The 12,689-nt window shown below is 39.2% G+C and overlaps 1 protein-coding gene across 1 annotated transcript; it reads right to left on the reverse strand.

Moving 5' to 3' along the window:
- Positions 1-1,466: 1,466 nt before the first annotated feature.
- fgf24 (fibroblast growth factor 24) lies at positions 1,467-12,417 on the reverse strand. The gene is made up of 5 exons (XM_056769581.1): positions 11,182-12,417; positions 10,966-11,002; positions 7,478-7,649; positions 4,345-4,451; positions 1,467-3,282 (listed from the first exon to the last, which is right to left on the reverse strand). Exons 1-5 carry the CDS (start codon positions 11,211-11,213, stop codon positions 3,004-3,006), a joined length of 627 nt encoding a protein of 208 aa, XP_056625559.1. The 5' UTR covers positions 11,214-12,417; the 3' UTR covers positions 1,467-3,003.
- Between the last annotated feature and the right edge of the window lie 272 nt (positions 12,418-12,689).

Consider the following 12,689-nt stretch of genomic DNA (forward strand, 5'->3'; position numbering starts at 1 on the left):
GTTATTGACACGTAAAAAAAAAACGAGAATAGATTCTCTCTGGTGGCCAATGCAGACGGTCTAATGAGCTCGCTGTCATTCTCAGAACGAATTTCTCCCCGAACAAGGTTTCATACCAGAAGTTTTGGAAATCCATTTGGAAAAGGAATAGTTCCATTGACCTTAATACCTTTCCGAACATTCTCTTTTAACATTCCTGCACTCCCTTTGCCTCTAATTGATTTCATAAAAGAGGTCATATGTAAAACCGAGGAGGGGCTCTGTTGATATAACCTTGAATCTAAATGATCCTCGAATCCCATGTTGTCTGAGAAACTCTTCACCGTCTTAAACGCCTCATAACTTCCCCATGACACATTTTCTGGACCATGTCTTCGGCTTCCACAGCGCAGTTCACCTCTTCGTCTCATGGTGACTGTTCCCAAGGCAATATTCTACTGTAACCTCGGCGTGGAGACCAACTCGCGAGAATGGAGCGTGCGCTGCGTTTAAAGCGCTTCGGACTAGATTACAGCCATCTATGAATACATTCAACACTCTTTGTGTAAGAAAATCAAGCGTACAGCATCCGATTCAGGAAGACCAGTGTGTCACATTACGTTCCTAAATTCTTAGATCCACCTCAAGAACTTTTTTACACAGTTGATGAGACAGTCAAGGTCTTGAGTTTAGTCAAAAGATTTTGTAGACATCGGTCAGTTTATTGGTTGAAGTTGTGTTGCATGTACTTTTAAGAATAATCTGGTTGAAACAACAACATCATAAGTTATATTATAAAATAGGGATGTCCAGATATACCAGTATTGACAATATAATTGTGAAATAAAAAATAAAAAAAAATTGTTTATACTAAACATGTAATCCCAGCAAATGTAATTGTTTTAACGTTGAATCAATGTTACTCATAACATTAAATCAATTACGTTTGTTGTCGAAAATTGTCGACTCATTGTTGAGAACGACCAATAACACTGATTCAACGGGAAATCATTTACAGTATCTTTGCATTCAGGGATTAAACCGTAAATAATATTGTTATTGTAAATAAATAGTAGTCTTCTAACAAAAATGTGATGATGTGACCGCCCCTTTATCAATTTTCTTGAATCAATTTTGAAACAAGAACAGTTTTTGACTTTTTATCTAAAGATAAAAGACAGTTGTTCACTTTTCCAGAGAAAACACAAATTAATCAAGACCCCAAACTATTTTTCATGGCCCTGAATGTGAACATCAGTCACCACTGTCTCTCAGTCTCTCTTTCTATTGGATCACAATTTTGGCACTATGCATCCAGCATTATGCTACCAAATAACTGAAGATGACTTATTTAAGATGATTCACGGCAGTATTCTTTACATTTGCCTGCATGGAACAAAAACCCCATCAAGGAATGGAGTCGATTTCTGAAATATTCTACTCTTAAAAAAATAAAAAAACTTAGCTCTGTATATTGTGCTTTTTGTTGACCTTATGTTGTTCCAATTGCTTCAATTGTTTCCCTCATCTATAAGTCGCTTTGGATAAAAGCCTCTGCCCAATGACTAAATGACTAAATGTAAATGTATTATTTAGTATAGAAAAAAATCGATGGAAAACGATATACCCCTGACATGAGAACACACACAATGCATTCATTTTTCATATATACTCCTCTTTTTATTATTATTATTAACAGAGGTCAAATAAATTCATCAAGTCATATTTACACAGAAAGACAATAAATATTTTAGAATAGTAATAAAATTATTATTTGTTTGCATACTTTCTTGTCGTACGTGTGTCATGATTGTTAGTAACATCTGACAGACGATGAGTATATATTGTGTGTATACTACAGCTATACCCATATGGAGAGTAGACCTCACCAACAGTGGCAGGTGTCCAGCGTTTGCAGAGGACGAAATGATCCGCTACCTTTTCATAAACATCTTAGACCCACAGACTCTGTGCACCTGTGTCTCATTAAACTAGAGAAAACTGGAGTGTAACTGTCCCAATCGCGCCCCCTTTTATGTCAAACACAGTCGGGTGATGCGCTGTAGAGTCGCGCGGGCATCGTTTGGGACAGAACCAAAAGATTCTGGAATGTCAGAAAAGTTGAGAGTAACCTGAATGGAAGAAAGCAGTCGGAGTTTGTTTTGAATGAACTCAAATTGTCACTTAATGTTCACGCGTATTCTGCATAAATGTCTTGCGTTTGGTTCCTAAATTGGTTGTACACAGGTTTACATTGATCTGCATTCGCTAAAGTTCACAACGGTTCTTACATGCTAGTGTCATACATGAGAGCATCAAGACGTTCCTAAAACCTTAATACAGAAATTCGAATGCTTCTCAAAGCTCTTCCAGTCCCTTCATATCCAAACTATTACCACAGTTAATGGCGATGCTCATATCTGACTAGTCAACGCATCTTGAATCACAACATACGCAGAAAATGTCAAGAGCCTTCTGCGCGTTTCTCCCGCCAAACGGCGTCTGGTCTCCAGAGCGGCTGCACGAGTCGTCAGGCGCACGGCTTCTTCAAAATATTGCACTCAAAGCTTTACGTTTACGTATGGAGGCCTATAAAAGGTCACGTGACTTTGTTATCGCGCTCCATGGGTGCCCAAATCCAGTGGAAATATTGGATCCTCGTCGTCAGGGGGAAATATGAAAAGTTTCCGGCACGTCGCTATTCCAGCGGCGTTTCTGCTGTAAACTTGTCGAACGGGGAGACACTGGCTCCTGTGATGCCGTCCTCAGTTAATCCAGTATAAATAAAATAACAGGCAGCTTTATTATGTTAAGAAAAAGCCACACATTCAAGAGCGAGCTGGGAGAAACGCTTGTGAATTACAGTATAAAAATAGAACATCTTTTAAAGGTTCTTGTCTCGTCCGTCGCCTCATTGTTCAATTGTGCGCCCTGCCTTTTCCAGTTTGTGTCCGATCTGTCTGTTTTAAGGCGCAAAGCAGGTGCGGTGTACTCGGAAAACAGTGCACACTCGTCCACACGGTGTCAGTTCGTTTTGGGGTTTTGTTTTAACCGCCGCGCCCTTCGTGTTCGTTTCGTTACGGTGGTGAAACGGAACTCCTCCAGGGGGTCTGCTTTTCCTCTGGGGTGACGTTTCATGAAATGCACTTCCTGTTGCGTCTGCGTGGTCCTTGAGCCTTTTTTGGGTTTACCCTTTCGGTTGAAACCCAAGTACCAGCCTTTGTATTTGGCAGACACCAGCGCCGTGTAGTTGTTCTCCAAATATTCCTCCACGAACACGCACTCCTGGTTATTCCCATTGGGCTGAGGAGAGAGAACAAGACGACGTGTCAGAACGGGCACAGAACCTGAGACCCTCAACCATTTTGTCTAATTGGTCAGAAAGCATTCAAGCCAACCAAGGCAGGGGTCAGAAAAAAATGTGGAATTCCAACCGTTGGGTTTCAGTTCAAGTTTTGGTTGGGTCACATATGAACGTACAAGATTCAAGATTAAATCAGATTTAACAATAACTCGCAAAACAAAAATATCCATCAAAGCTGAGATATCTAACTTTTTTGGTTAAAAGCGTTCTTCTTACGTCATTTATAATGACTTTGTAGAACATGTTGGTTTGCCATCACTTCAGCTGACTAAGAAAAGTCCTTTCAAAGCTCGACCCGTCTCTTGTACACAACTCGACTGATGAAACTCATGGCGCCTACTCGGCTTACAAAGCAGAATATTTCAAAAGAATAGCCACCCCCCTGTACCAAAGCAACACAATAATTGTGCTCCTCTCTGGAACTTATGGTCAGTTCAAAACAAGCCACTGATGCATGGAAAGTACGGTTCATGGCTAAATGTAGGGGGTGTTATTTTTTCCACTTTTTGTTTGTGGTGAGGCAGTTTCATGCACTTGGAAAAATGGACAAATTCACCTTCAAACAGCCAACATCAATTTCTCATTTTTTATTTGAATAGATGGTACTAAAATATGTGTTGACCGGCTCTATTATATAACCATTATGAGAAGATTACAGTAGTGGCGGTTTTTAAAAACGCATACCCCAAAATTGCTCCCAGCTACAAACTCATAATAGAAAGTTGACGTACGGCAAATGTTACTACACCCTAGCATTGCAATATTCAGAACTCCAAAAAAAATTCAGCTAAAGTCAAAAGCACTCTCTGTAAATGACAAAACCACAAATGCATAGATTCTAAAATAAACATTCACATAAATACGACCAAAGCGACTTCATATGTTACTTTGGGAGTGATCGTAGTTTTAGGAGAATTCTCTGGACACTTCCAGTTGTTTGACTGCACATTCCTGCGGCTGGACAACATGATAAACCGGCTCAATTCCTAATTGAAACATACCTTTCCAATAATTTTCCCGTTCTTATTCATGCAGATGTAGTATCCGCTCTCTTTCCCCTTTATACGAATGTGACTGCCGAACGTCTCGGTTTCCACGACAAGCAGAGCTGCAGGTGAAAAGAAAGAAAACACATTTTGACAAAAGGTAGAAAACCCTGCTATGAAAGGAAATCTCATAAAACCCATCAAACAAAAAAGGAATTAAAAATGTTTCATGCATTAAGATTAATTCTAGAAGAACACAATTTTTTTTATTATGGCATTAATTTTTTTCACAGTTAAGAAACACCCCCAATTATAATATAATAAAAATAATATTTAATACTTGTCATTATTTGTAAAAAAGAAAAAAATGCATGGTCATTGCTGTAGAGAGTAAAATTAAAAAAAAAAAATTCAATGAATCAATTTACACAAATGTTAAAAAACACATCCTTACAAATTATTCATTTTAAATTGCTTGAATACTGTAGTAATATGAATATAATGATTTCTGAATTGTGAGAAACACGATATGAAAAAGCGCAAAAGAAATCTCAAAGACAACTTTCTAAACGTTCCTAATGCAAACTGCCTTTCACACATCTTTTTTTGAAATTTTGATTATTATGTATTTTATTCTGTGTTTTGTACAATAACAATGTATCCATAGCTGTCGACTATTAAATAAAATCATTTACATTATTTTACTGCAGTAAGAAGTTTCCTTACAAGCCCTTAATCATCTCTCTCTCTCTCTCTCTCTCTCTCTCTCTACCTTTGTAAAGGGTCTCTCTCTCTCGGGGGGAGAAGCAATCTACCAAACTCCTTGGAGCAGTTCACATCTCTGGGGATTGGGTTTCCAATTGCCTTTAGTTCGTGCTCACTCAATCACAAATTTAGGATGATCCATTTGTTTAACACACTGGTCTATTCAACACTACTCAAAGCAGAGAGGCTTAGCGAGCAACACCAAAACTGTCCCCTTCAAAAACAGCCCGGGGCAACATGAGAGGCTCGACTAATCCACACGGGCCACTTGAGATCAACTGCAGGTGGGAAAGATCTCACTTCTGAGCGCTTCAGACACCTGAAGATTTATTATGAAGTACAAAATAAAAACACGTCTGATAGAGAGAGAAATCTGTGTCAAGTGCATATGTCTGTATTTTAATTAACATCGTATATTTAAAAATAAAATGTATTTAAACAGTCAGGGTTTAAGGTGATTTCCGATCGTTCATTCAAGTAGTTTGGAGATTTGATTATTTAAAATAGAAGTTTCACTCACAGGGTTGTTTTCGTTTAGTTTTACTCCTTCAATCATGAAAACGGAATAAAGTTAAGGGAAGTTTCATATTTTTAAACTTTTTTTTATTCGGCATAAGAGGCACCAATGAGTCACACAATGCACATTAAGACCTACAAAAGGTAAAAAAAACTAGATGCTTAAAATAATGACCAACAGTGTTTTAGGTGTTCTACGTGTTTCACACAGCACAAATCTACATGCATTGCTCTCATTCAAATGAAGGTGTGTGTGTGTGAGAGAGAGAGAGAGAGAGAGAGAGAGAGAGAGAGAAAGAGAGAGAGAGAGACAGAGAGAGAGACAGAGAGAGAGAGAGAGAGAGAGAGAGAGAGAGAGAGAGAGACATGTTGTGTCACAGAGTTCACAGGTGCCAGGTGTGGGGGTTTACCTAGATGTGCTCACACAGGTACAGAAGAGAAACTCAGCAATGCTTAACCAAACACCGCCGCATCCACACAGTAAACACAACTAACATTAAACAATCAACATAAACTTACAAACAAGCAATTACTACACAATTCCGACCACTAACCACTAGCAAAACCCAAACCACTGACCAACCACATTCACAATCATCTGTTTGTGTAAACACGAACAACACAACTTCAGCTGACCCAGTTGAACTATAAACATGTGAGTTGACGTTTTATACTTGCGTTTTACAACATGATCAACACAAGAAACACAAGAACAGAGCACAAGAAATCTATACGATTATAGATATACGTACATAAAGAACAAGATCATGGCCACAAAAGAGCACGAGAGAAGAATATAAACACACTTGACTTATTTTTCCTTTGGAAAGTATACTTTACTGTTGTATTTACTGGAGTGGTGAAACTCTTAAGTACAGGACAGTATTTACTACAGTTTGTCAATTAACTATAGGAAATACTACAGAATACTTAAGTATGCTTTTAATTTGTATCCTTTATAGTTGAAAGGGACAGTTCACCCAAAATTTTCAATTCTGTCACCCTGACCTCTGCTCAACCTTCTGTTCTGCTAAACACAAAGGAAGATATTTGGAAGAATGTCAGTAATCAAACAATTACTGTCATAGTAGGGAATGTAAATACTATGGGAGTCATTGGGAGATGAGATCTGTTAGGTTACTGACATTTTTCCAAATATCTTCCTTTGTGTTCAGCAGAACAATGAAATTTATAAAGTTTTGGAACAATCTGAGGGAGAGGAAATGATGACAAAAAAATGATTTACTCAAGTATTGTTTCATGGGAGTAATTTAAAGTTTCTTTACCACACAAGCACTGCTGAAAGAACTCTACAGTTGTTTAAACATTTTGATTTATTATATTCCAGGTTTGATGGCACGGGAAATCTCATCAATGTGTTTACAGCTGGAACAGCTTGATTCTAATGAAATGACATTGAAATTCTGTGGAATGGATATTAAAATGTGTGAAACTAAACTGACAGTATGAAACTGTAAAGCGTCATCAAATTGGACACGTTACTTAATAAATTATCCGGGAAGGGGCGGAGACACAAGTGACTGGCTTTCCGTGGAATTCTGCGTAAAACTGCTGAGCTTCTGCGCGAGCCCGGTTATTAGACAAACATATCACCCGCAATCTTCCTTAAGACACTTCATTTTCACCAGGACTGAAAACACCAGAGGTATCATTACCCGAAAAAACCAAATTATTCCACTTTCAACACGCTCAAAGACTGTAACAAATAAAAAGCCATTCATGAAATCTCTGAAACAGGTGTACATCAGTTGAACGTGAAGAATTCGTGGTAAGCAGAAGAGATTATCAGAAGTGCTTTTCTCGCGCCGTCTTAAACATCTATAAGAGCACAGGAACACTCCCGTACCGTACTTGCCCCCATCGTCTCCGTTGGCGTTGATCTTCTTGCCCAGGATCTGCACATGTTTCCCTGTGGTTCTGCTGTACAGCTGGTAGATCCGCACCTGCTTCCGGCTCACGTCGTCTCGAGTGTGGTTCTCGATGTAGAACCGGAAGTCAGCCGAACTCTGCTGAGATTCCTAGAACCAAGAGAAGAAAGATGATATAGTGATCTGTTTTACGACGCTAAAACAACTGCATTTAAAAGTCGATGTGAAATATGGCTTCTTTTGGAAAGTTTGATGTTCATGCCGGTTCAGTGTGTTAAAAGAATAATAAAAAAACATGATTTATTCACTCTAATGTCATTTAAACCTTTCGTTCTTTTTGGCAGAACCCTAAAGAAGATATTTTGAAGAATGTTGATAAACAAACAACATTAGGCTCCATTGAATGACATTGTATAACACAAAACCACTGGGACATTTCTCAAAATATCTTCTTTTGTGTTCCGGAGAAGAAAGATTCAGATACAGGTTCCAAACATGTAAATGTAAATGTGAACAACATGATGGTGAACAGCGATGACAGAATTGTTCTTTTTTGTGAACTATACCTTTAAGAAAGTGCAATCAATTTTAATTTCATGTCGACATTCATTTATTATGTATTACACATTCCGTTCATGTTTATGTTATGTGCTGTAAGACATGATTACAGCATGTCCTGTTACCTCTTTCTTTCTTTCTATCTGTCTCTCCCTTTTTTTTCTTTTTTTCTTGAATAAAACATCTGAATACTTTTAGCCTGCAGATACACCGAGAAGTGAAGTTTTCAATTTCCACTAGCAATTCTCCAGCAATTATCCACCTGAAAGATCCAACTCTGTCATCAAACAAATATCTGCCTAGGGTCAGAATCACACTCATAAATCACACACACCTGTAAGAATGGGAAGTAGATATACACAACCTAAGACTGACACAAATGCATCATAAAATGCACCGTTGCTTGCCACAGCATCTCCTGTCAGTATAAAACCGTGACGTTCTGTGCTTGACCATGAGGCTTTACGTGAAAATCACCCATTCCATCTCTCATACAAAACTCTCCGTCCTTTCCTTCCCTCCTCCTCTTCCCTCCAAAACACATATACCTTAAAAAACACAAGAATCTCAGCCAAGACGGCTTCTCGTGCGCTGAATGGAGGGTAATTGCCCTGTAATGAGCTTTTATGTGGCTTCTCTCGGGTGGTTAATTACACACACTTTACATGCTTCAACTCCATGTTATTTTAACCTCGGCTAATTAATGACATTTAGGAAGCATGAGGGGAAACGTGCTCACGGTACGAAGGAAATCTTTTCGACAGGGAAAAACAGTTCCATATAGCTTCACAAAGCACGCAGGAATGCTGAGAAGCAATAATGCACAAGCACACACAACTTTTGATGCACGACTTATAGAATTATAGAAGAGAAAAACATTACATTTATTTATTTTTAATATAATCGTGTATTTTGAGAAAGCTACATATCTGTTTATAAAAATCCAGAGAGAAACTTGTAGGCCAGATTTGTAGGTTGATACACAGCAACTTTTCTGTGAATTTGGTGCCGCACTATCTGTTGTTTTCACCAATGGCTGAATTGCGAAATGTAAGTGAAACCTGCCATTATTTATGCAGTTCTGACTCTTCTTCAGAAATTACATGCTTCACCTTTAGATGCAAATACGACATTACAAAAAACAACAACAGACTCATAGTTGTTACAGTAGCCAAGCATTTTGGCAAACATCAGCAATAATAGAACCATTGGCTGTCTCAACATGACTATCTTTCACACAAAAAAAAGAATTATAGTCATAGAAATATAAATTATAGTCATACGCGCTCCAAATGTTGTATCCCTAAATTAAACGAACCAACCAACATCCAACATCAATTTACTAAAGAATAATGGTCGATTTTACCTTCTTTGCCAATTTCTGCTTGTAATAACAAAATCACACCCACAATCTATCCTCGACGGGATTTACTCTGCAATCTGCCCACAGTCAAGCAACGAGGTGTGTATGTAGACGGTTGCGCACGGTCGGGCGCGGGAAGGATGCGGGCATGCCCATGCAGAGACACCGCGCCACGGCCAAACATTTTTATCACACCGCCCGAATGCCTTCAAAGTCAAGACAGGCACACGAAAAGGACTTCAAAAGGAAGGAACCCGCGCACTCTTGCATGTCAGATAGGGCCTATCTACAGACATCGCTCTGTGCGCACGACGCATCTCAGGAAATAACGCTTCAGCGCACCGCCACTTAAAATGCGCTTATCGCACGTTCTCTTTCACTGCATCTCTTTAATAAAATGTTTGTTTGTTTTCGTAGCGCAAACTATATAAGAACAACAAAGGTAGGGGTTACCGGCGGAAGCTGGAGATATGTTCGGATATCCATGGCCCTGTCACACAGGCAGACAGCCCCACACTATGACCTTGTTTGTGCCAGCAGCACGAAACAAAATTGTGAGCGCATAATAATATAACCAATCTCTTTATTCCAAATCAGTGGCTTTGTTCCTAATTTGAAGGCTGTCTTTGTAGATCTCCCACTTCTATTACCACATTTTGATGACAGGTTTTATAATCAGGTTGCCTTGACCCATTTGTCAGAAGAGGGATAAAAACTCTCTTGGGCATTAAGTTGTTTGCGCCTTGTGAGGTGTGTAAATCTGTCAATAAAGACGTACGAGGAACTGCGGATATCACATTTCTACTTGTTTGATTTTGTTGGAAGAATTGTGTCAGAGGCTTAATGATTGGTAACCTAATGTTGGAAGAGCCTAAGAAAAATTGGCTAATGTTACCAGAACAATTGGTATGGTCAAATGACTGCCCTCTAAATAAATAACAGAAAATGTATCACAATTGTTTATATATGAAACACAATATGAATTATAATTAAAAAATGTTAATCAATTAATATTACTTAATTTTATAGTCAAACTCAAATTCACTTTAAAACGTATTCCCATTTTTTAGGGATTATTCTGATTAATTTCTTGGGCAGTCCCGAGAGTGCATCGGGCGTGTCCGTTGCGAATAAACGCAACTATTTCATCTCGTCTTCCTTTGCGTTGAAAAACGAATGTGGCATTTCCTTGATTTCTCAAAATGCGCATTTAGTTTAAAGGGATATACAACAAAAATTACAAAAATGCTAATAATTTCAAATTGAAAAAAACGTGTGGATTTTTTTCACGAAAATCTGAAAGCAGCACGAGAACATGCAAAAACCACGGAAATCTGGCATTTAAAAACGACAAATTTAATTTTTCTGGCAAGACCAAAGCAAATTCAAACACCCTTTTTACGGCACTCCAGGGTCTACATTTCCTATCCCTGTTTTAAAAACCTTAAAACAACACATTAAACAAGTTTTGTGTTTGCGGAGGCACATCCTCATAATCCTTCCCTTAATCCAGATTAATGATAAGAGTGAAACAACCAGATTTACCTGTAACTGGAAGTAGAGGACCAGAAAATGTAAACACCTGGAGAGAGAGAGAGGGAGTGAGAGAGAGCGAAAGAGAGAGAGAGGAGGAGTGAATCACAAGCAATTACACAAGATAAAAAATGTACCAGTATCTCAATGCTGGCTTTGAGCGACTTCTATTGGCAAGAATGTACTGACTCAAAGTGCATCAAAGTGAGTGTTAAAAATGTTTCTTACACGTAGATGAACCTTGAAGGCAGAACAGACATCTTGGTCAAATACACCTGTTTCCAGCGTTTGCCGCTCCAGTAAGTGCCGTACGGAGCCCCGCCAGGGTCTCACGCACAAAATCCCAGAGGAGATGTGCAATCCCAGGGTAAAGAGCGATGAAGAAAGCGCAAATGTGCTACTGCGCGCAGCATGAGCTTTCCTTGCTCTTTAAAGATCAGGATAAACTCAAACAAACGTCTTCCAGATTGGTGTCCCCTATCTACCGAGACCGTGCGCACGCCGCGCTCTCGCCAAAGCGCGCAGACATTGAATCTGCAGGAAAAACGGTTGCGGGGTGTCTCCTCCTCGCTGACAAATCCACGTCCTTAACTACTTAGTCTTGGATCCAGCATGCGATAAAAGAAAGATAAATTCCGTCCGCACCCGCCGTAGACACCTGGAAGCGCACACCATACGCAGATCATTGTACTCTTTTCATGTCCATTGTTTGGAGAGGGAGAAACTTTCCCAGCAACTCCAAGCTGTCAGGACGGTAAAAATGTCTCGCGATTAGTTTTTGTTTTGCGGTTTTCCAAAGTTGTTGTAAATAAGAGGCTGTTGCAAATCCTGGAAGAGCGATATGGCTGATGATAGGACTCCTGTCAGTGGTCTGTCTGTCTGTGCGCCGCGGAGGTTTGGAGCGCAATGAGGGGTTTATGGTTGGTAGTGGGTGGAAACCTGTCAGTGGTTTTGCACCTGATAGGGTGATCTGCAAAGGACCATCGGTGTGGGGAATGCGCCTTTCGTCCGTCGGAGCGCATTTTTGCTTTGTACTCTTCGGAGTTTCTTGAACTCTGTCGTCATTTTAATGCGAATCTATGAAAATTCCTTACATTTTCACATATAAACTCGTAAACAGGTGCATTTCGGTTGAGCAAAACCAGATACGCGGAGCTGAGATAACAAAATTCTCATCTCATGTTAAATGTGTGAGAGAAGTACATTTTTCGCTCCCCTTTTCACATCTTAAACGCATAATAGATCATACGCATGCCACAAATATTAATAATTGCTATTAAGGGCAAAACGTATTCATGTCCATTTTAAATGAGATATTAGTATTTTTTTGATGAAGGCGAAAACTAAACCTTACCTTACTTCTCATTGCGAGCAACTAAAGTTAAGTGTTTAAAACTTGTCAAGGCGCGCTTTGATTAGCCATCCACTGATGAGTCTCATTTCAGCTCGTTTGTTCACTTCCCAAAGCCGAAAGCATTTTATTGGTGGGGTTTGTTGATTCCTCTCAGACAGTATTGAGATGCAAGTGGCTGTCGAACTCGAATTTTCAATATTGTGCTATAAGTCATCTGGCATTGAAATGCGCAAGAGGTGTGAATGTGTTTACAAGGTCTTCTGAACATGCCCCCCCCCCCCGCCAGCTGCAGGTTTATTCCATCAATAGCCCTTTCTCAGCAGCGACCGGGAAAAAAACACAAATTTAAATTACTCTTCTGACATTTTTTTCTAGTAGTTTA

This window comes from Triplophysa dalaica, chromosome 16 (genome assembly GCF_015846415.1).
Source record: "Triplophysa dalaica isolate WHDGS20190420 chromosome 16, ASM1584641v1, whole genome shotgun sequence".
Classification (NCBI taxonomy): domain Eukaryota; kingdom Metazoa; phylum Chordata; class Actinopteri; order Cypriniformes; family Nemacheilidae; genus Triplophysa; species Triplophysa dalaica.